At 41.8% G+C, this 23699-nt stretch overlaps 2 protein-coding genes across 3 annotated transcripts in view; both read left to right on the top strand.

Moving 5' to 3' along the window:
• The first annotated feature begins 297 nt into the window (after window positions 1-297).
• LOC110485111 (myeloid-associated differentiation marker-like) lies at window positions 298-1221 on the top strand. The gene has a single exon (XM_021556186.1). It carries the CDS (start codon window positions 298-300, stop codon window positions 1219-1221), a length of 924 nt encoding a protein of 307 aa, XP_021411861.1.
• Window positions 1222-4562: 3341 nt separating this feature from the next.
• The window catches only part of LOC110485973 (testis-expressed protein 2), a 68343-nt gene continuing 49206 nt past the window's right edge, over window positions 4563-23699 (top strand). The window contains exons 1-2 of one of the 2 annotated variants that reach the window (XM_021557245.2): window positions 4563-4865; window positions 5639-5723. The gene's annotated coding sequence lies outside the window, so the exon portion shown is untranslated. The remainder of the gene's footprint in view (window positions 4866-5638; window positions 5724-23699) is intronic. The other variant, XM_021557244.2, reaches the window with a different exon arrangement.

Below are 23699 nucleotides of genomic sequence, written 5' to 3'. Positions count from 1 at the left end.
CGTTCTTTTTCTCAGTTGGTGGGAAATGTTTTTGTGAGTTGAATCTATACTGGTGCAGTACATTCTCCTGGTTAAGGTTGTTGACATCCTTTCGGAAGGTGGAAGCAAATTTCTGTTTTAACCGAAATAGACATTACAACTTGAAATTGAGCTTGTCCAAACTGAGGTTTAAAGAAGTAATATAGGAAGCAAGACACCTCTTTGCTGCTCTACAGCAAAGCCTGTTACAACATTCTAAATCTCTGTCTACAGCCTTTTGGACTTTCTCGTTTTGGACTTTGTTTGGGAACCACCACCATGCCTGTAATTGTACTGGAGGCCAGTGATCTGACCAGCCCTCTGTCGCTGGTGCGTATGTGGGCTCTCCTGTCCGGTTGCCTCACCTTCAGCCTGGTAGCCTCTCTGGTTTCCCCAGAGCTGACCTCTGACACCCACCAGCCCTCCTTCAGGATCCTCTGCATGTTCACCTGGTGCCTCTTCTTCATCCTCACCTTCCTAATCCACGTGGTCAACATCATCCAGTTCCACAGCCTGGTCCCCATCTCCTGGAAGAACCTGACCGTGACCGTGGCAGCTCTCGCCGCCCTCATGACCTTCAGCGCCTCGGTCACCTTTCCTTGGGCGGTCATGGGTCATGAAGGTGTCTGGCCCCGTCCTATCGCCGCCTCCTTGGCATCGTGTCTCACCTTCCTGGCCTATGCAACCGAGGCCTACCTCATCCGCACCCAGACCCAGGACCAGAAGGGCTACATGGCCAGCGTACCCGGCCTGCTCAAGGTGCTCCAGCTCTGGGGAGGATGTGAGATGATCGTCCTGGTGGTGGAGCAGGTCCGTGGAGCTTTGGTAAAAGGAGCCGGGGTAGGGTTGGCAGCTGTGGGTTGGCAGCTATGGGTGTCTGGGGTGGTGTATGCCCTCTGTCTCCTAATGTCCCTGGGTACAGTGATGGTGGTTCTAGGGGACTGTGCTGGGCGATGCCCTCTGCCCTTTGACCGCCTGCTGGCAAGCTTCAGTCTGACAGGGGTGCTTCTCTATGTGGTCGCCACCATACTGTGTTTTACCAGAGTCCTGGAGCAACAAAACCCCGGCCAAGAGTTCACAGACAGGAAAACTGGGCCCACCCTTGTTATCATGGAAGCAGTGATGACCAGCATTACTCTGCTAGCTTACACAGTGGACCTGGCCTTCTCTATCAAACTGCTGCGGGATAGGAGTCACGCCTGAAAAAGACTCGCCTGGATAGTTGACCTTCAGAACACATAACATGTACATTATGGATAGTAACAAAGTCATCGTGTATTATAGGAGAAGGGGACACATTGCCAAAGTCCATGAAATATTACGTTCTGTTGATGCCAATTGTATATCGATCGGAGGCTTGAAAATGAAAAACAAATGTCATAGATATTTTCATGTACGATATGTTCATGTGCACAGTTTTGGGGATTAGTTCCAGTACATGTAATTCAACTAGTAATTTAACTACATGTTGCAGTAGCTTGGTGGTAGTTTAACTAAATTCAAATATTTGTAGTGTTTTCAGTGGTCAATTACTTGTTTGCCAAGTAGTGATGTAGCTTTTACTGCAACTGGGTAGTTCCACCAATTCGGTGCCTTTTTGAGATTCTTTAATTTGGTGAAAAAAACCTGTTTGATTTCAACTCATTTGAACATTCTGTCATAATGAGCGCGTGTTCAACTTAATAAAAAACAAGTTTTCTTATCTCAAAAAGGTTAAATAAATTTTAAAAAACGATTATAGTAAGGGCCTATTAAGTGCCAAATAAAGTAACAGGCTTGACTGTAACAGGGTTGACGATTTCACCTTAAATTAGCCATGAATCCCCTTGTGACAAGTGGAATGGAAGCTTGTTGTGTACAACATGTAGGGGCAATTAAACGCAAGCGTCATCCCAAAAAACTTAAGTGTCAAAATATTTCTAGCCTATCTATGAGTTAGAGGGTTGACGTGTCATGCTCGACCCACTCAATTATCCATAACACAACACCAGAAAATAGCCAAAAAGAGTGGAACCAACCCGCCTGCTTTTCCAGAGGATTGAATCGGTCACATTCTAAATGTAATCCGTCAGTTACTAGTTACTTGTCCAAAATTCTAATCAGTAAAGTAATTTATGGATTACCTTAGCTCAGTAACATCATTTGATTACTTTCAGTTACTTCTGAATTACTTTCCCCTTAAGAGGCATCAGCAGAAGACAAAAATGGATCCATCAAATGTATTTTGTGTGTCATCACTCGCTCAGGTGGAACAAAGTTATGCTGCGTTTGTAACCAAGTGAGAAGAGCGAATTTACCACATCGACTGGGAAAAACCCACTTTAACGACCTTCCAACTGGTATTTACGACTTCACAACTGGTAAATTCCTACCTCCCACTTGGTTACAAAGCAGCAATTCACTTGCACCTTTTTTCAATGCTGAATTGAATGTCATTGAGAAAACAGAAAGGTGTCATAACGTATTTTTTTCCCCCTGCAAACGCCCTTTCTGAATTTAAAAGTAATCAACAAAAATGATTATTCTAGTCTTTCAAAAGTATCTGTTATCTGATTAAAAATATTTTTGCTGGCAGCTAACCGATTACAGTTCTTTTTTTTGTATTCAGATTACATGTTACTACCCAGCCCTGCATTAACACTATTATTTAACTATTAGATGTTCACTGTTTCTTTTAGTCAAAAAATATTTAAACAGGAATAGTTTTACCATCTTAAAACAAGAGTTCAGTTCATGTAACAGGGTTGACCTTAAAATGAGGCACAGATTCCTTAAAACGAATCACTAATCACATGAAATAAATAATCATCTTCAGAAATGACTGTCAAAGCAACAAAATGACTGAAGGCTTTACAATGATGGTGTATACTTGGATATATTTTGGGGTTAAGTGGGTTACAAACTTCCTGGAAGTCACAGAGGATGCGTGGAGGGATATTTGAAAATGCTGGATTTTGGCACTTGAGAAAATCTTTATTCAAATAAAAAAAATCTGATTGATTGAATTCTCCATGTGGTTTATATGAAAATAAAGGGGTTTTAAAATGTAATATTGGTGCACAACTTCTACTTAAACTATCAAAAGGTACTCATTTCGTGGAACAAGCCAACTGCCCACTACATTTCCTACATTAAAAAAATATATAGCTAAAAAACTCCATATTAGGATGGTGTTCCTATTGTTTTGTATACTCAGTGTATATTTGTATACTCGTGTAACAGTATAATTTTAAACCGTCCCCTCGCCCATACCCGGGCGCGAACCAGGGACCCTCTGCACACATCAACAACAGTCACCCACGAAGCATCGTTACCCATCGCTCCACAAAATCCGCGGCCCTAGCAGAGCAAAGGGAACAATTACTTCAAGGTCTCAGAGCAAGTGACGTCACTGATTGAAACGCTATTTAGCGCACACCGCTAACTAAGCTAGCCGTTTCACATCCGTTACACTCGGTGTAGCTTTACTCTAGCTGAACTTCTTCTAGTGTGAAGTAATTGGTAACTTGGTAAACCATTTTTATATTTCTTAGATTTGTAAAATAAATGTGAAATAATCAATAATTTTCATCTCTTGAAACTGACATAATACACAACGATTTGACTGATCCTGAGACATACACATATACATAAGAAGACTACAGTTGAGACTTGAGAAGCAGTGAGGGCCTATTAAGGGAATAAATAAATTAAGTGAATAAATGAAAACAAAAGACTAACATTACATGTATTCTGTGTCACAACTCATTACCATAACCCAACTGGGGAGTTGGTAGGCAGACAAATGTCATCACACTGCAGATTTCAGATATGGTGCCAACTGCCATGTTTCTGTCTGGGCAGAATTCTCTTTCATCTTGTCTTCATGCAAGGGGCTTAGTGATTTCATTTAGAATACTTTGAGTTTGTAACTTGTCTTGCTTATGGTTCTGTCTTTGAGAGATGAAAGATACAGAGTTAGGAAGGAAGTGATTTAATTGATAAGACATCTTGAACAAGCAAGGTATGGTGCAGTTGTTTCTCAACACTCTTGGTTTATTTTTGGTATTGCCTAGTATTCTATAAGAGTTTGAATAGAGTCTGTGACGAATCTAAGCATAGTCTAAATGTAATTTGTATAAAGTAAACATGTGCATTAAATGTAATGTAGCTAGATTCCAGAGATGAGTGGACTCATCCAGAGATGAGTTTCTGCAGTGGATACAAACATGTCACAAATGTGTTGGGGGAGTAGCAACAGTTATAAGTCATTAACACTAGATGGCGATGCTTTCATTACCATACAAGCCTTTAATTCAAATAATTCAACTTCAAACTAATTGCACTTTTCTCTATTGCTCATTTCTTTGTAGTATAATGAGACAATCCACAGTGGAAAGACACAGAGACCAAAGTTACAAAGTGTATCTGTGTGCTCCAACTGCGCTCCAGTTCTAACCTATAAAGGCCTATGTCATTTTCATTGACCATTTTTCGGGAACCTTTTTATCTGTGACATGTATTTCAAGTCCATTTTATAGTTCTAAAACTTAAAAAAAAAAAAAAAAACATCCGAAAAACTTCTGTATAATCAATCCCCGAACGGGTTCGGGTTGATGATCCTACTTATCTACTTTGATTACTCTAGCCTTGGAAGACGTTAATGTTGTTGTTTTTTTCACTCAGGAACTCTGTGCTTTCAGCAGTCAGCTGTCAACAGGCTGGGCATGAAATGAGGCTCAGACAACGACGCAGTACTTGGAAGTGATAACAATACAACGTTTTGTCACTGTCCTGTAAAACTGTTCATATCCATTCAGTGGATTTTGTAATCCTGCTTGCTCGAGAGATGATGAACTCGGGACACGGTAAGGTCGCGCTTGTTTAGGCAAAACACACCTCTTTATCGGAGTTTCAGTTTTGACACCTTTGGCTTCGTCGTCGAGAAATTTCACGTAGCCAGCGGTTTACAGAGATTTGTTTTTCCACAAACGACTTCGTTGTTATTTCGTCAAACAAACCGTTTCGAGCAGGGCTTTCACAAGAGTGAATGTTGAAATGTAAAAGCGAGAGTTGTTTTGAGACAATTAACGTTAGCTAGCTAGCAACTAGCTAAGTTAGCTAGTCATTAGGTGTAGGTAGATGCATCCCAAACTAAACTAGGGAGTTTGCTAGGGCTTTGGTTTACCCGTAGCTAAACGCTAGCGAGTCACTGTTAGCTGGCAAAGCTAGCAGTGTATGCATAGTTTATTATGCAACATAAACTTACTGATCGATACAACATTGCCCGCGTTTCCTTATAGTTCATAACATAAGCAGGAAGTTGCTTTCATATGTGTTATACTGTTCTTTGAAGCAACTACAAAGCCAGATGGTAACGTTAGTCATTGCATACGTACAGTAGTTAGTTAAACTGTTCTGGCTAACATTTATCTCAAATGCAGACTGTGGGTAAATTGGAATACATCTTTGGAAACATTTCTCACCTGAGCAAATGTTTGAGTGATGACAACATGATGAAAACTGCTTAGTTACACAGCAAGTCCAATGTGCCGTTAAGTTAGTGTGTGTGTTGTGCGATTGCACATGTTTGATGTGCAAAAATCTGTATGACCATTGTTTATTTTGTTCTCTTTGGCAGATCATTGAACACTATGGACATGTGAGACTCGACATGAATGCAGACGCTGAGGCGATGCTGGATTGAATGGCACTGAGGATACGAGGTAAGTACTTTGCCAGTAAATTTGACCTGATCATTGATCCATTCTCTGACACAACTGACCTTTGAGAGATGGGGGGTCTGGGGGAGGAGAGAAAATAAAAGATCATGAGAAAGAGAGACACTGATTTCTGTATCACACAGCCTTTATTCTATTGGAAAATATTGAGATTGCAGCAGCAGTCAAGGACAGGTTCTAGGCGAACCATAAAAAGACAGACAGGGCTCGTAGTAATGCCTGGAGCAGAATGAGTGCAATGGTATCAAATATGTGTTTTGATGCCATTCCATTCGCTCCTTTCCAGCCATTATTATGAGCCGTCCTCCCCTCAGCAGCCTCCACAGATCAGTATGTCTCTTTTTAGCCCAAAACAAATACAAAAAAATAAACGTTGTCACTGACGTTCACTGCTGCTGAGACGAGGGCAGAATGCCCTCTGCTGTTAGTCTTTTTGAGCAGACCTGAGGTATTTGTCAGGTACTTTGAAATGGATTTGACTAATTGGCCTAGTGAAAAGTGAATGGCTCTCTGTGGCTGCCATTCAGCACTGTGATAAAAATAAACAAGTCAAATAAACAATTCCTGTAAAGTGATTGTTCAACCGTTTTCCTTAAACAAATGTATCTCAAGAAAGACTCAACAGTTTTGGTTTAGCAACCTTTTGCACTTGTTGTAGGCCTAGGCTTGGCCTTCCTATTTTGCATATACAAGGTGTATTTGTTTTCAATGGAGTTTCCCATAGGCCCATGTGTAAGGGCTTATCTGTTTGTGCTATTGATCATATGTTTGTGCTATTGATCATTATGCGATGTCCTGATAGTGTGTGCGAAACCTCTCAAAATGGTATTTCACCATGGTAACGGTTTGGTTACAGTGTCATTGGTTAATGATCCACTGTTGGTTGCACCCTTTTTACACTGCCCTCGAGCATGAGTCATTTCAAGGGGCCTCATGTGTACTCAATACAATATTGTGTGTGCTAGGCAAGCTACCGTTAGGCAAATTCTGAAATCAAATTCTACTAATTCCGTCTCTACATCCTTTATGTCACTCTCGCAACACACATCACCTACCCTAACACTAAGGCTATTAATAGAATTGCTCTGTGTTTTAGTCAAAAGCACTTTCCCCACATCCGAAAACACCGTCCACACAATAGACATGGCCTTGAGTAGTGTGAAATCCTCTGGAATTGTGTGTCGAGTTATAACGTGTGAAAGCGAGAGAATGGATAGAGTGCCGGCGCACCTGTTTAAGACTCACTAAGCTTAGCTCTAATTTCTGTAGCAGGTCCATCAGAAAGAGAAGTTACGCTTGTCTATCCTCAGCAAAACACCGGAGGCATAGTGAAATGGATGTCTGGTATACAGTAGAAAGGGAAATCAAAGCGAGCCTTCTGTTCCTGTCAGGCAAAAGCTGCCGCAAAACAAATGTTTTGTTTTCCCACTGGTAGTCGTGGCGACTGCTCACTTTGACCACATTGGCACATGTGGTCGTGAGGTCGAGGTCTTAGGTCTCACGTTAATTTTAGGCCGGATAGTGACCCCCTACATAACAAGTTAGCAGAAAGCTAACTGATTTAAGAACAGGCTGAAATGTTATGTCTTTCTTTTTTTTCAAGCCGAACATCCCATGCTTGTTGTTTAACTTTGGCGACTGATGACGGATCTCCATCTATGCTGTTTTGCAATGTCATAGAACAGGTGTGTGTAGGCTGTTTTCTTCACAGTGCAGAGGCCTCCCTGTATAATGCTGGTAATACCACACTGCAGTGTGTTATTGTGCCTGTCGTGAGACTGGGAAAATGTGCTGTTTATCACAGTTTTATGCGGGGCCTACGGATTACACCCTGTTGACTCGGCACCTGTTCATGGCTTTGCCCCTGACTGACTACTTGGCCACCTGCTCACCTAAATATTTCCACGATGTTGGTATATTTTTTTTATACTCAAGCTCATTTCTGATCCTTCATCAGTCACCAAATTACCATTCATACCATTTTGTAATGGCGCTTTATTAGGGTTGCACATTTTGGGGGATATTCAGAGGTGGAAACTTTCCATGGGAATTAACGGAAATATATGCAAATTAATATGAATAACATTTAAATGTAGATGTTTTTTGCATTGGATATATTTACCATATCATATGGAGACAAACAAACCTTTTACCTTATCATAAGTAGACATAATTGCAAATTATTAAATCCTTCCAATAATAAAAAATTTAAAACGATTTAGTTACGAATTGAACTTTAATTAAATGAGTTGACTCTTCACATGCGATGATTTCACTGTACAACAAAAGAAAGGGAATATTGAATGATCCCCAATTATCCAACCCATCTCCCAAAAACGTTTTCAACATACATCTGTAAAATGATAGTCTAGAAACTAAAGCTTTGGTTGTTTTCCTCTAAGGCTTCCATGTCTTCTCCCTGGACCTCCTCAATGTCCATCTCTTGAACATCAGACTGAGACTCTTGAACATCTTCACTGTCACTTTCCAACCTTGAGGATGGCTCGTTGTCAGGCTCAAAAAGCCAAACATTTTTCCGGATGGCCACCAATTTTTCAACCCTTGTATTGGTCAGCCTGTTGTGTGCTTTGGTGCATGTGTTCCAAAACAAGGACCAGTTGCGCTCTGAGGCGGCTGATGTTGGTGGGATTTGGAGGATGATGGAGGCAACAGGGGAAAGAGCCTCAGATCTACCAAGTCCCTCCCACCAGGTGGCTGATGAGATATGTTGGCATGACTGCCATATTGCATCTCCATCCCAAAGCCCTTGCTTGGAAGTGTACTTCGCCAGACTGCCAAGAACCTTGCCCTGATCCAGGCCAAGGTGGTGAGACACGGTAGTGATGACACCATAGACCTTGTTGATCTCTACACCAGACAGGATGCTCTTGCCAGCATACTTGGGGTCCAACATGTATGCTGCGGCATGTATGGGCTTCAGGCAGATGTCTTTACACTTTTTGATGTATTTCAGAACGGCAGTTTCCTCAGCTTGGAGCAGCAGTGAAGTGGGCAGGGCAGTACAGATTTCTTCTCTTACATCTGCAAGCAGAGACTGAAAATCAGACAGGATGGCATTGTCTCCCTCAATCCGTGCAATGGCTACTGCTATAAGTTTCAGGTTGCTTACCACTCTCTCCCAAAATACATCATCCAGGAGGATCCTCTTGATGGGGCTGTCCATATCGGCAGACTGTGTTATGGGCATTTCTTGGAGAGACTCCTTCTTTTCCAGGAGACTGTTAAACATGATGACAACACCACCCCAACAGGTGTTGCTGGACAGCTTCAATGTGGTGCTCTTATTCTTCTCACTTTGCTTGGTGAACTACAAAACATAGTAACTGTACAGCCACCATACATCAGCTTGCATTCACTCACTCAGTCTGATCATGTTCTTCTCAAGCATGCTTTAATGCTGCTATAACTTGATGACTCTTCACATACCTAACCATTTCCTTGGCTCTCATGTAGAGTGTATCCATTGTTTTCAGTGCCAAAATGTCATTGAGGAGCAGATTCAATGCATGAGCAGCACAGCCAATGGGTGTGATGTGAGGTTCGGACTCCTCCACTTTAGACCAAGCAGCCTTCATGTTTGCAGCATTGTCTGTCACCAGTGTAAAAGCCGTCTGTGGTCCAAGGTCATTGATGACTGCCTTCAGCTCATCTGCAATGTAGAGACCAGTGTGTCTGTTGTCTCTTGTGTCTGCGCTCTTGTAGAATACTGGTCGAGGGCTGGTGATGTAGTTAATTATTCATTGCCCACGAACATTCTACCACCCATCAGAGATGATTATAATACAGTCTGCTTTCTCTTATGATTTGCTTGACCTTCACTTGAACTCCGTTGAACTGCATCCAGCAAATAAGTAAATAAAGCATGTCTGGTTGGAGCAGTGTAGAACATTCAGAAATCTCTTCCAATACACATTGCCTGTGAGCATCACAGGTGAACCAGTTGCATACACAGTTCGAGCAAGACATTCATCAGCATTTCTCTGAATACGTTCTTCCATTGGGTCAAAAAGGACCATGAGCTGTTGCTATCGGTAAGGTGTCTGTAGTAGAGGGACTTTTCTCAGAGGTTGCATGTTGTGAGAGATGAGGGAACTTTATGCACTTGGCCAGATGATTCTGCATATTTGTTGCATTCTTCACATATGATTTGGCACAGTATTTGCAAATGTACACAGCTTTTCCTTCTACATTAGCTGCAGTGAAATGTCTCCACACATCAGATAGTGCCCATGGAACTTTCCAGTTAAGATTAGAAAATTAGTAAATCAAAACCCAAATACAATTCCATGTACAGATAAATAGTTAAGCAGTTAGATTAAACAATTCATTTGTAAGATACATGTTTTAAAATTAAATAGGTGAATGTTATGGAAACTGGTGAACAGGGATGGAAATGTGAATTTACACTCAGTTAGCAGGCTCAAGCAAGCTAAAACCCACATGGTAGCAGAAATTGTTAACAAGTTAGAAATTATTTAAACACAGTTTGCTGTAGGCTACTATTTACTAGTTAACAAAAAATCATGTATGTCATATAAAATATATTTACACCACCCAGTATTGTAATCAAAACTTACCAGAAAACGTGTAGTCTTTGGCTCAGACAGTGTAGTAGTGTGGGCTCAGTAGCATCTCATCAGTGTGCAAGATCTTGAGAATCAGCTGTGATGCAAGAATGCACTGTGCATGCAGAGGGTTGCAATTCCATTGAATTAGAGATAGTTTAACCAAAATATGCCGCAAGAACCAGAATTGCCTTATGTGTATCCCACAATTTTTTTTTTACTGTTATAAGCAAACTTTTTTTTTAATGAATTTAAGCAAAATTCCCTTAACTTCCCATGGAAAATTTCCGTATAAAATTCCGGAACTTTACCGGAATGTTTCCGACCCTTTGCAACCTACTCTTTATAGAGCAGAGCACTGAGTTGTTGACTCAACTGTAGGGTTGTGTGTTGTTGCATCATGGCCCATGTCACAGGTTAGCCATTCAGAGGCCGTAACAGGTGTCAGAAAGCTGAGCAATTGTGGAAACTCACCACATTGCCCTTCCACAGTTGATCAAGTCCAACAGGCTCTTTCTATCAACCCAAACATGTCTATGCAAGTACAGATCAAAGCTGGTGATGTTTAACTCCTTGGAATGGCATTGTTGTTGGTTTTGATCTGAACAGGTTTGACTGGGATTAAGGCAGGAGGGCACAATAGTTCAATAAACAGGCTTTTCTTTTGGCCTTGTTTCCCATTGCCCTAGTATCCTCAAAATGCACTCTCTTATCAGATCAGACAGACAACAGTTGATGCATTAGGCACTTAGGTTAACTGAACCTTCATCTGCAGTGCAACCCAAAACAATTATGTAAATCAATCAGTTTGTCTCTTATGAGGAAAAATACTTATCGATGTTTCACAATGACTCATCGTTGTGATTTGTGAATCTGGAATGTGCTCTGTGGAATGTGCTCTATGCAGAGCCCTGTATGAGAAATGTAGGCAGAAATATTTTTTATGCTAGTTGTTGGCTGTTTCTATCACCATTATTCTCCTCTTGGCAAGACTGACATTCTTCCCGGGAGACAGTGAGCTTACCCAGATGAAAATGTAGGGCCTTATGATTTCGGCGATGCGGATAACACGGACGGAATCGCGGAATTTGGTAATAAAAATGGAATCAACTGTAAAATGTGGAATATTGCAGAATTTTCCATAATTTGGCTGAAATCGATTTTTTTCTTTTAAATCAGCATTAGGCCTAATTATTGTAGTAACCTAAATGATTTCATAATTGTAAAATTACAGACGAGTAGGCCTAGAGAAATAATTCCCTTTTCATATTGTGGTGTTTTGAGAGGGGGGTCGGTCGTGCGTGAGACCCTTACGTCACCTCACAACTTGGCTGTCATTTTGAGAAACATGTCGAAGAGGCCGTCTGAGGGTCAAGTCATCAAAAAAACATACAAATTTGACATCAACATACTATTGATTGGACCTGTAAAAATATGTGTGATGACTACTTAGTCTGAAGCCCATGTGAAGAACAAGGAAAAGCACTGTGTTAGCCAGAGCATGCCTCTTCAAATGACCATTACTAGTGCAAGCTCATCAACAGATTCAAGACGAGAATTTATTCAGGACTTTGTGGCTGTGCACCGAGTCTGACATCCCCTTAGAAAACCAAAGAAAGCTACGACTGTTTCTAGTGAAGCATTGCAAACGGGGAGGAGCGTTGCCTGAAAATGAGAGCAGCCTCCGTCAAACTCACCCTGCCCTGTGATTGACCAACATTGCCATTCTACAGAAGATACGTGGGAAGAAAATTGAGCTGGTTGTTGACAAGACAACCAATGCAAGGGATTGCAGTGTTCTAAACATTGTCATTGGTGAGTTAACTTAACATCCTATTAATATACCGTTGCAATAGCCTACATTTTACATTCTGCAATGTGAATTGTACGCATGCAAATTGTGATATTCCAAATGACGAGCTATCGTGGTGAAATATAGCGATGCATAATGTCAGCAGCTGTCTGCCTCTCCATCTAGCTAACTATCGCTGTATCTATATTGTGTTTACACTTGAAATTTAAATAACACTTATTTTGTCACAATATTATTTTAGGTTAAAAACATAATTCAAGTGTTTCCTTATCTTTCATTGCAGGTGTTGAAAACCAGTGCTTTCTGTTAGATGTCATTTTCATGGAAAGATGCAACTACTCAACGTTTTCCCAAGTTGTATTAGCCTCCCTCCACAGCAGCCATCTGAACCTGAATGATGCCTGGGAAGTGGTCACAGATGATGCCTCCTACTGCCTGAAGGCATACAAGGACGTTCTGAAAAGAGTGATGCCCAACGGTGTCCATGTAACCGGTCTCTGCCATGTCGTCAATCTGGTGGGTGAGACCTGGCAGCACTACAAATATGTCCCTGAAGTTGCATCACTTGTGACTTGGATGAGATCTGTCTTCAAGAAGCCTGCCGGAAAGAGAAGATAGTGGAGCTTCCTCATTATGAAGGAGTTTGTGCAGGCCAAGGCTCCTCCTGAAGCAGTGAGCTCCAGATGGAATAGCTGTTTTGAGACCGTGAAAGTACCATGTTCATCTGTACAGAGTTTTTGTTGCAGAAAAGGCATTATCCCAGGCAGTCACAAACATCCTTAGCCAGCTGGAAACCAATAAGGTTGCTGCATTATCTAGATTCTTGCATTACTTTTTTCATTTATTATGAAACACTTAGTATAACTCTGTATTGAAGCACTTGCCTTGATAAGAAATAGTGCAATGTTGCATCATTACAAATTTATTGTTATATCTTATTAATTAGTTGACTTTTTATTCAATCACATTATTAGACACACTTTCTGATGATAAAATTTGCATACATCGTAAAACACAGAATTCAGATTTGTTTTATTTGGGAGAAAATTGACAGACACGGTCCTAAAAATGACAGACACGGTCTAGCACATTTACAGAAATGTTGATAATTCTCTGTCAAACTTAATTTATAGTCATATTCATTGATTGAGAGGCGGTGAATAGTTGCTCAATTAGGCCCACTTTTCCCACACGCCTCACACGGGGCACCAATAGCCTCTGGAGGAGCTCCTATACAAAGATCAGTGTGTACTGATGGATGGACGGACGGACAGGATGTGGTGGGTCTAGAATGTCTCACTGGGGTGTCAGTGGACATCTGCTAAGATGACTCTGTCTGGACAGTAGGGCTGACCCCATTTAGTTGACTGGTCAATAGGCTGTTGGTCGACAGATTTCTTTAGTCGAGCAATAGTAAAAATAATGGTGTACAGACCTTTCTGAGTGGACTAATCCATTGTGGAGGCTGTGGGGATAGTCCAGTCCATCACTCTAAGACATGCATTACTGACATTTTATATGATTCTATTACATAAGAACAATGGTGCAACGCTAATAAAAATTATATTATTTTATAACAAATGCGCATTCTCCCGTGTTGGATTGCGGACGCTGTTCTGAAACATCAGTGCCCTGTTGAATTGACGCCTTTTCCTAGACCATGTTGCTATGTGCATCATAGGAAAGTTAGCCAGCATATTGGTGTTTAGAACAATGTGGTGGAGGCAGCAGCAGAGTTAGGAGACAAGAAAACAGCCCTTGCCTTGATTGTCTAAGAAAAGTGAGGAGAGATGAAACCCCAACTTAATTAGGTCTATTATCAACAACCTAACTGTTAAATGTGCCTGACTTTATTAATCATCCATATACACTATATATACAAAGGTATGTGGACACCCCTTCAAATGAGTGGATTTGGGTATCTCAAACAAAACCTTTGCTGACAGGTGTATAAAATCTAGCACCCAGCCATGCAATATTTTCAAACAAGTCAGTTCATCAAATTCGTCAGCCCTGCTAGAGCGGCCCCGGTCAACTGTAAGTGCTATTATTGTGAAGTGGAAACGTCTAGGAGCAACAACGGCTCAACTGCGAAGTGGTAGGCCACACAAGCTTGTATAGTGCGTAAAAATCGTCTGTCCTCGGTTACAACACTCACTACTGAATTCCAAACTGCCTCTGAAAGCAACGTCAGCACAAGAACTGTTAAGCCTAAGAACGAGCCTAGTGATGAATCACGCTTCACCAGTCTGACGGTGAATCTGGGTTTGCCGGATGGTTGGAGAACGCTACCTTCCCAATGCATAGTGCCAACTGTAAAGTTTGGCGGAAAATTAATAATGGTATGGGGCTGTTTTTCAATGTTCGGGCTGGCCCCTTAGTTCCAGTGAAGGGGAATCTTAACGCTACAGCATACAATGACATTCTGCATGATTCTGTGCTTCCAACTTTGTGGCAACAGTTTGCGGTAGGCCCTTTTCTGTTTCAGCATGACAATGCCCCCGTGCACAAAGCGAGGTCTATACAGAAATGGTTTGTCAAGATCGGTGTGGAAGAACTCGACTGGCCTGCACAGAGCCCTGACCTGAAATCCATTGAACACCTTTAGGATGAATTGAAATGCTGACTGCGAGCCATGCCTATTCGCCCAACATCAGTACCTGATCTCACTAATGCTATTGTGGCTAAATGGAAGCAAGTCCCTGGGAAACTCTTGTTTTCTGTTAAAACAGCCACTCTGGTGTTATAGTTTATTTAGTGTGTATACTGTTCCAAATGGTCAGAAAAATAATATTTATTATAATAATAATAATAGCCCTCCTTTTTCTTGATCTCCTTCTAATTGGTATTATTACTATTATAATAAGTAGGCTAATGTCATTAGTATAGCAGCATTGTATAACCACCATTTGAGCCGTAACTTACTTAGGCCTGGAAAGTATTCAGACCCCTTGACTTTTTCAAATTTTGTTATATCACAGCCTTATTCTAAAATGGATTCAATTCGTTTTTCCCCTCATCAATCTACATAATACTCTATAATGACAAAGCAAAAACAGGTTTTTAGATATAAGAAAACGGATCAGATTTTACGTAAGTATTCAGACCCTTTTCTATGAGATGTGAAATTGAGCTCAGGTGCATCCTGTTTCCATTGACCATTATTGATGTTTCTACAACTTGATTGGAGTCCACATGTGGTAAATTCAATTGATTGGACACAATTTGGAAAGGCACACACTCATATAAGAGCCCACCGTTTGTTATAACCAATTTATTAATGTGATTGTGATACGCAATAGGTCAGGCCCTGAAGAGGGCAAGGGTTGAGTGAATAGGGAATGTTTTTCCTAAACAAATGAGGGATTTCCGTAACAGTCAGAAATGGCTATAACTATGTTGCAGCTTCAGCAACACGACAGCGCGATAAACACTGATGTTCTGTGGTGGACACTGCAGCAGGGAGCAGAGAGCGACAATGGGTGCTAGTCAGTCACTTGCTGTCATTTTATAGTCTGAGCCTGACATGGCACAATGAAATCAACGGTCGGACTACCTTTAGTCATCTGCGTGTCTTAATTTTTTAAATTAAACCATGCGCTTAAAGCATCAGACGAGCTCAGTGGATATAGTTGCTTTGGTTGAAACATGTCTATATATGGAAACATGCACATTTTTAAATATTTCGATTGGTCTACTGAACAGCAACTGAAGACACCTGGCTAAGACTTCTGAACACATTGTCCATTCTGTTAACAGGCCCATGCCTCCTCCGGCACGAATGGAGATTGCATTTGGCCAATTTCTTTTTCAATATGGCAGCTATTAATTTTGTCTTCGTTGCTCAGTGATTCCTCGTACTCCTGAGAGCGCTCTTGTCTTTTCCCCAGGTGTCTGAAGACAGTTGTTTGTGCAGACAGGGTCAATAGCCTTTGATATTCCTCAGAAGTAATGCCCATTTATAGAAACATGTCAGCCTGTCAGCTATGAACGATAACTGAGATGGGCCAGGCATAGTCTCTGTACCTAGTAACGGGCACGTCCATCATCCCTGTCTCCAGGATACAATTACTTGTTTACCAGGAGAAACAGGGCTGATACAAGGAGGGTGGGAGGGAAATAAATATAGAGTAGAAATGTATTCTTTCCAAGCCAATGTCTATTGCTTTTAAAAACCGATATGACGAGGCAAACTGTGATTAGTTGCGTCAGGGCTTGAGTTCTGGTTTCGAGCCGAAAGCAGACCGAAATAGAGATGTCTCATATCAGAAAGCTGAAGCACAGACAGACTGTCATTTTGGACCCGAACTGTGGCATTCCAGCCTTTCCAGATCCTCCAGTTCATGAGGCCGCGACGTAAGTGATTAGTCGGATGGATATTTCTTGGCAGCTCAGCCCTTTTGACCACATTAGTCAATTTCGCTATCGATCAAAGTACCGGAGTTTATCGTTAAGTCAGCTTAGCAATGTCTCACCCCTTTTGGTTTCTTCTACATACAGCATTATTAGCAGTGCAGTATCACAAACTATTGTTTGTTCCTCATTTCCTACAGTCTGTCTAGCTAGGTATCAGTTCTTCAGCACTGTTGTGTGCTGTAGCGTACGGTTGCCTTGGAAGTTAGCCGTTGTGGAACTATGTCGAAGTGGCAGGAAAACCCAATTACTTGAGACAGATAAGGCAGCCAGGCAGATATCCGGCATGTGTTGTCTGCCAAGGAGAGAAAAACATCTGCAGAACCCAGTTCACTTTCTTAGGTGTGTGTCCTTGTTTGCACACTTTCAGTTGTGTGCGACTGTGTACCCGTGCGTGCGTGTCGTTGTGTGTCTGGATGACTGAGTGTGTCCGTTAGCCAAGGGGGAGACCAGGTTGGAAGCATTAGAGCCAGTGTTGGTGAACACTGCAGCAGTAGACGGCTGGACAGAAAGGCCAAGAAGATCATCAAGGACCTCAGCCTCCCGAGCCATGGCCTGTTCACTCCGCTACCATCTAGAAGGGTGAGACAGTACAGGTACATTAAAGCTGGGACCGAGAGGCTGATAAACAGCTTCTCTCTCCCAGGCCATCAGAATGAAACCGTCAACACTAGCCGTCCTCCGCCCAGTACCCTTCTCTGAACCTTAGACTCTGTAACTAGCCGGCTACTACCCAGTACTTTACCCTGCACCTTAGAGACAGCTGCCCGATGTACAGAGTCATTGAACACTGGTCACTTTAATAATGTTTACATCCTGTTTTACCCACTTCATATGTATTTAGTGTATTCTAGTCAAGACTCATCCTATATAACTACTGTTGTACACATATTTTCTATTCACATAATGTCCATACTTGAAGGCTCTACGCGTTTAAAAATTGTTATTTTACAAGGATCACGTGTGCCCCTATGTTGAAAAATTTAGTGGTACACAAAGAAATTTAGGAGAACAATAAAACCATCATGGTACAAGCATGACGGTCACAAATCTGCGCTCAGTGTATTATCCATGGTAGGGGCTGGGGTACAGTGTATTCTCCATGGTAGGGGCTGGGGTACAGTGTATTCTCCATGGTAGGGGCTGGGGTACAGTGTATTCTCCATGGTAGGGGCTGGGGTACAGTGTATTCTCCATGGTAGGGGCTGGGGTACAATGTATTCTCCATGGTAGGGGCTGGGGTACAGTGTATTCTCCATGGTAGGGGCTGGGGTACAGTGTATTCTCCATGGTAGGGGCTGGGGTACAGTGTATTATCCATGGTAGGGGCTGGGGTACAGTGTATTATCCATGGTAGGGGCTGGGGTACAGTGTATTCTCCATGGTATGGGCTGAGGTACAGTGTATTAATCTTTTCAACAATTATCACCTACATTAAAATTCCAGGTATTTAGGTGCAGATGTGAGTGCAAATGGTCACACTTTTAGGAGCCCTGATACTGTCTATATACACCATTCATATACAGTACCAGTCAAAAGTTTGGATACTCATTCCAGGGTTTTACTTTACATTGAATAATAGTGAAGACTCAAACTATGAAATAACACATGGAATGATGTAGTAACCACAAAAGTCTTAAACACTGTTGACAGCTTTGCACACTCTAGGCATTCTCTCAATCGGCTTCATGAGGTAGTCACCTGGAATGCATTTCAATTAACAGGTGTGCCTTGTTAAAAGTGGAATTCCTTTCCTTATTGCGTTTGAGCCAATCAGGTGTGTTGTAGCAAGGTAGGGCTATCTTCTGTATACCATCCCTATTTGGTGAAAGACCAAGTCCATATTATGGCAAGAACAGCTCAAATAAGCACAGAGGAACGACAGTCCATTACTTTAAGACCTGAAGGTCAGTCAATCTGAAAAATGTCAAGAACTTTGAGCGTTTCTTCAAGTGCAGTCGCACAAACCATCAAGAGCTATGATGAAACTGGCTCTCATGAGGACCGCCACAGGAAAGGAAGACCCAGAGTTACCTCTGCTGCAGAGGATAAGTTCATTACAGTTAACTGCACCTCAGATTGCAGCCCAAATAAATGCTTCAGAATTCAAGTAATAGACATATCTCAACATCAACTGTTTAGAGGAGACTGTGTGAATCAGGCCTTCATGGTTGAATTGCTGCAAAGGAACCACTACTAAAAGACACCAATAAGAAGAGACTTGCTTGGGCCAAGAAACACAAGGAATGGATATTAGACCGGTGGAAATCTTTCCTTTGGTCTGATGAGTCCAAATTCGAGATTTTTGGTTCCAACCGCCGTGTCTTTGTGAGATGTATTGTAGGTGAACGGATGATCTCCGCATGTGTGGTTCCCACCGTGAAGCATGGAGGAGGATGTGTGGGGGTGCTTTGCTGGTGACACTGTCAGTGATTTATTTAAAATTCGAGGCACACTTAACCAGCATGGCTACCACAGCATTCTGCAGTGATACGCCATCCCATCTGGTTTGGGCTTAATGGCATTATACTATTTTTCAACAGGACAATGATCCAAAACACACCTCCAGGCTGTGTAAGGGCTATGTGACTAAGAAGGAGAGTGAGTGCAGCATCAGATGACCTGGCCTCCACAAATCAACCGACAACTACCCAATTGAGATGGTTTGGGATGAGTTGGACTGCAGAATGAAGGAAAAGCAGCCAACAAGCGCTCAGCAGATATGGGAACTCCTTCAAGACTGTTAGAGCATAATTCCTCATGCATATCTTGTCTAAATTCATTGTGTGTGTGTGTATATGTACGTCTAGATTGCGTTTTCAATTACTGTTACAGTAATGCAAATGTTTTTTTTTTTGTGTACTTGGACATTTTACTGCACTGCTCGGAGCTAGTAACAAGCATTTTGCTGCACCCGCTATAACATCTGCTAAACTGTTTACACGACCAATACATTTTTTGTTTTGATTTGAGATGGATGCCCGCGAAGCATAGACAGGCAGGCTGCTGCCGGAGCTACGCATTGAACTCAGGATTCTTTACACACGCTAGAAAACTCCTAGGTTTGCTTGAAGTAGACTAGTTGAATATGATTCACTTGAGTAGGCTTTCTTATGTAACTCCTGGTGTAACGTCTGGCATCTGTATCCACAGTCAATTAGACACTGATCTGAGTTTTCCACCTCATCAGAATGAAGTTGTTTTGGAATCGGTTTCAGTTAGCATCTGAATAACAGACGCATCAAAATGTCTATTTATAAACACTCGTGGAGTGATTCGTCCAAGAGTTGCAAAATACATTGTTTTACCGGGCCAAACGCGGAAATCCAGTCAGTTTTATATACGGATGTCTGATGAAGTTCATATTGTTCCACTTGGTTCTTAAGTTGTTGGATTTGAAACATGCCTTCGTCAATAGTGTCAGAAAAACGTTGTACCCGTAAACTGTTTTACAGTACCACTTTCCAGTGCATAGTTCCCACCCTGGTAAACTGCTCCAAGTTTCTAAGTCGTAACTAAGCTCCCAAATCACAATAATTAGCCTATGTAGATCATGCCCCCTCAAATGAGAACTGCAATTGTTATGTCTGTAATTATAGCTTAAGTTCAAACGAGCTCAGCTGTGAGTGACAGCGGGAACACTTGAACCCTTGGTTCAACTTGGTAGTCAGTAGCAGACCCAAAAGGCTCTGGGTGTTGGCTCAGCCATAAGGGGAGAAAAAAAACTAACATTGCAGCCTACCTGTAGCCGTAATGGCTGACTGTGGCAACAGCCAAGATTGTCTAGCTGCGTCGGTCATGTAACCAGAGCAGTGGAACCAGATCACTGTGTGGCGGGCAGCGTAGCAAATATGTCGCTGTCAAGGCCGTGTAGCTCATTCAAAGATAATGAGGGCCTGTTTAGGAAGTTGAGTGGCGGTTAAGTGAGGAGTGCATTATTCATAATGGACGTCATGAGGGGTCAATGAACCGATATAGCTCACATTGATTCAGCCTAAAGTGTGCATGTTAAATCCTTTCCCCTCCGCTGGGGCCATGGAATTCTGGAAGTGACTTAGAATGGGAACCCTGATTTGTCATTATTCTCTTTTCATTTAATCAAATACATTTTTATTTGTCACATGCGCCGAATATAGCAGGTGTAGACTTTACAGTGAAATGCTTACAAGCCCTTAACTAACAATGCAGTTTTAAGGAAATGGGATTAAGAACATTTTCACTAAACCCTCTTCCATTAACACATTGTGCTGACTGGTAACTCTAGCAGTTATTGTCTGAGGTGTGAAGTTTAATTTGCCCTTTGGTCTGAACGATTAAATCTGCCATCAACACTGGGCAGCTTTCAGAGGGAGAAAATACACACTGTGTGTGTGGGCGAGTGCCCGTTTCTGCGAAATTGTATTGTTCTTTTGAAAAGGGGAATCAAATGAAATTTTATTTGTAACATGCGTCAAAAACAACAGGTGTAGTAGACCTTACTGTGAAATGAATACTTACGAGCCATTGGCCAACAATGCAGTTCAAAAAACAGAGTTAAGAAAATATTTACTAAATAAACTAAACTAAAGTAAAAATGAAATATATAAAGTAACACAATAAAATAACAAGGCTATATACAGGGGGTACCGAGTCAAGGGTTGGGTCGAGGGTTTCTGGGATGTTGATGCCTTTCAAAGCACTTCATGGCTACCGACGTGAGTGCTACGGAACGGTAGTCATTTAGGCAGGTTACTTTCACTTTCTTGGGCACAGGGACTATGGTAGTCTGCTTGAAACATGTAGGTATTAGACTCGGTCAGGGAGAGGTTGAAAATGTCAGTGAAGACACTTTCCAGTTGGTCCGCTCATGTTTTGAGTACACTTCCTGGTAAACCGTCAGGCCCGCGGCCTTATGAATGTTGACCTGTGTCAAGGTCTTGCTCACATTGGCTACGGAGAGCGTGATCACACTGTCGTCCAGAACAGCTGGTGCTCTCACGCATGCTTCAGTGTTGCTTGCCTCGAAGCGAGCTTAAAAGGCATTTAGGCCGTCTGGTAGGCTTTATTACTTACATCTTGAAACCTTTACCCTTGGCCTGCTATAGAAATGTAATGCCCTATATAATATATTTTTATTTTTGTCCTGATTCCATTTTTTTTTTTTTAGGTTTCAGTTTTTCACTCATTTTATGTTTTTAGTCCAAAACAATACTTAAACCACATCAGGAGACCACTTTTGAGGTCTGGGAAAAATCCATGAAAGTGATATAATTCTTCCAGGTAGGCATAGGCTACTCTGTAGTTAAAATTTCATGTAGAAGGTTTTTGGGGAAGCCTTTCCATCTACCAGCAGATGGTTTTAGTTTTTTTAGTGAAAATAAAAATTTGCACCAAAGAAAACAAGTGAAAGACAAACCAGTACAAATAATATTTTTATTTTATTTATTTTTTATCATTAGCTTTATCGCTAACGGCTACACAAAGTGTAGACTAGACACACACAACACACACTGACGGGCATTCCTGTACTGTTTCAGAATGCATTTGGTTCGTGTATTGTGATTTTAAATTCAATTAATTTTTGAATAAGTTCAATACACATTTAGGGTTCCATCCGATCCGCTTTAGGCGACATCGGCATAGAGGTTGTGTTGGCGGTGTCTAGGGGGAACTGCATTAGAGCTGTCAAATCCACAAGCGGCTTCTGTCATTAGAGGACATTTGCCATAAGCGATTAGGCTGATAGAAATCTTAATTATTTAGTTAAAAGATTTTTCAATTTGATCGTAATTTTCTATATAGTCTACATTTTCTCGTTCTGAACTTCTGACACGATTGGGTGATCACCGACGTGTGGTACTCAACGATTTGACCGCTTCTTTGCAGTTCCACCTCAGACACGCCAAAACATCTTGTTTGCGGGTTGGTGTCTACTAAATTCAATAAAATAAAATAAATGTGTTGTTGAATTCCATTTTTAATGTCTGGATTCTGTGAATCCGCCCCGCGTTTTCCACAACGCAGATTTTAAAGAGCCCTAGAAATGGTCTGATGAATTCACCTGCAACCTCTTATCTTTACCTTGAGACACAGACTTCGGCTCTGTTGTGTTCGTACATATCCAACATTACTAGATACACTGTGGACTTGGAATGCCAGCGATACGGATGTTTTGGAAGATGCAAGTAGAGAGACAAGCCAAGAGCATGTTTTTGGGGTTGTTAACCTCGCGTGACCGCTTGTTTTATGTTAGCATATGGTCAGGGTCGTCATGAAGGACCAGTGAACCGTACCAGAGGCCGCTGGCGAGCGAGAAGAGAACGGACATAGAGGAGCACCCTCCAGCTCTCGCTCTGCCTCTCTCTCTCGCGTTCGCTCTCTCTCAGCCTCTCTCGGTCTCTCGCTCGCTGATGGGCTTGTCATGAGCACTTTCTCTCTTTTGCTTCTCATACTCTCTCACATCTGGCATCCACTTAGCACTAGGCTAAGTGCCCTAAGTCTTAGTGGGCACTGGGCATGGCGTCACATACTGGAGCCATGCCAGCCAGCTCCTTTCTCACTGAAAAGAACAACTGAACCACAATCAGAAATGTTGTTTGGGATGTATTGGAAATCTATTGGACCTTTTTATCTGTGTAATACTGTAGCCATTTGGAAACAAATAGGCTACTGTTATGTAAGTAGCAGCTCAAACATGGATAGGTTACTGTTATGTAAGTAGCAGCTCAAACATGGATAGGCTACTGTTATGTAAGTAGCAGCTCAAACATGGATAGGCTACTGTTATGTAAGTAGCAGCTCAAACATGGATAGGCTACTGTTATGTAAGTAGCAGCTCAAACATGGATAGGCTACTGTTATGTAAGTAGCAGCTCAAACATGGATAGGTTACTGTTATGTAAGTAGCAGCTCAAACATGGATAGGTTACTGTTATGTAAGTAGCAGCTCAAACATGCATAGGCTACTGTTATGTAAGTAGCAGCTCAAACATGCATAGGCTACTGTTAGGCCTGCAGCATGTTTGTTAATGCCTTTGGGCTTTTGTGTAGACCCGTGGGTAGGTCCTATATAGTGTGCACGTTCGGTACAGTATCGGGCCTGGGGGAGAAGTATCAGGACCTTTCCTGTTTTAAAGAGAACAAGACAGAACTTCTCTAAACCTCAGGTCC

This window comes from Oncorhynchus mykiss, chromosome 13 (assembly GCF_013265735.2).
Source record: "Oncorhynchus mykiss isolate Arlee chromosome 13, USDA_OmykA_1.1, whole genome shotgun sequence".
Lineage (NCBI taxonomy): Eukaryota > Metazoa > Chordata > Actinopteri > Salmoniformes > Salmonidae > Oncorhynchus > Oncorhynchus mykiss.
The sequence above is the reverse complement of the archived record's forward strand: the minus strand, read 5'-3'. Positions and strand labels throughout refer to the sequence as shown.

Excerpts from the sequence above, each read along its gene's own strand:
- LOC110485111 (XM_021556186.1), top strand. The coding sequence starts at position 298 with ATGCCTGTAATTGTACTGGAGGCCAGTGATCTGACCAGCCCTCTGTCG.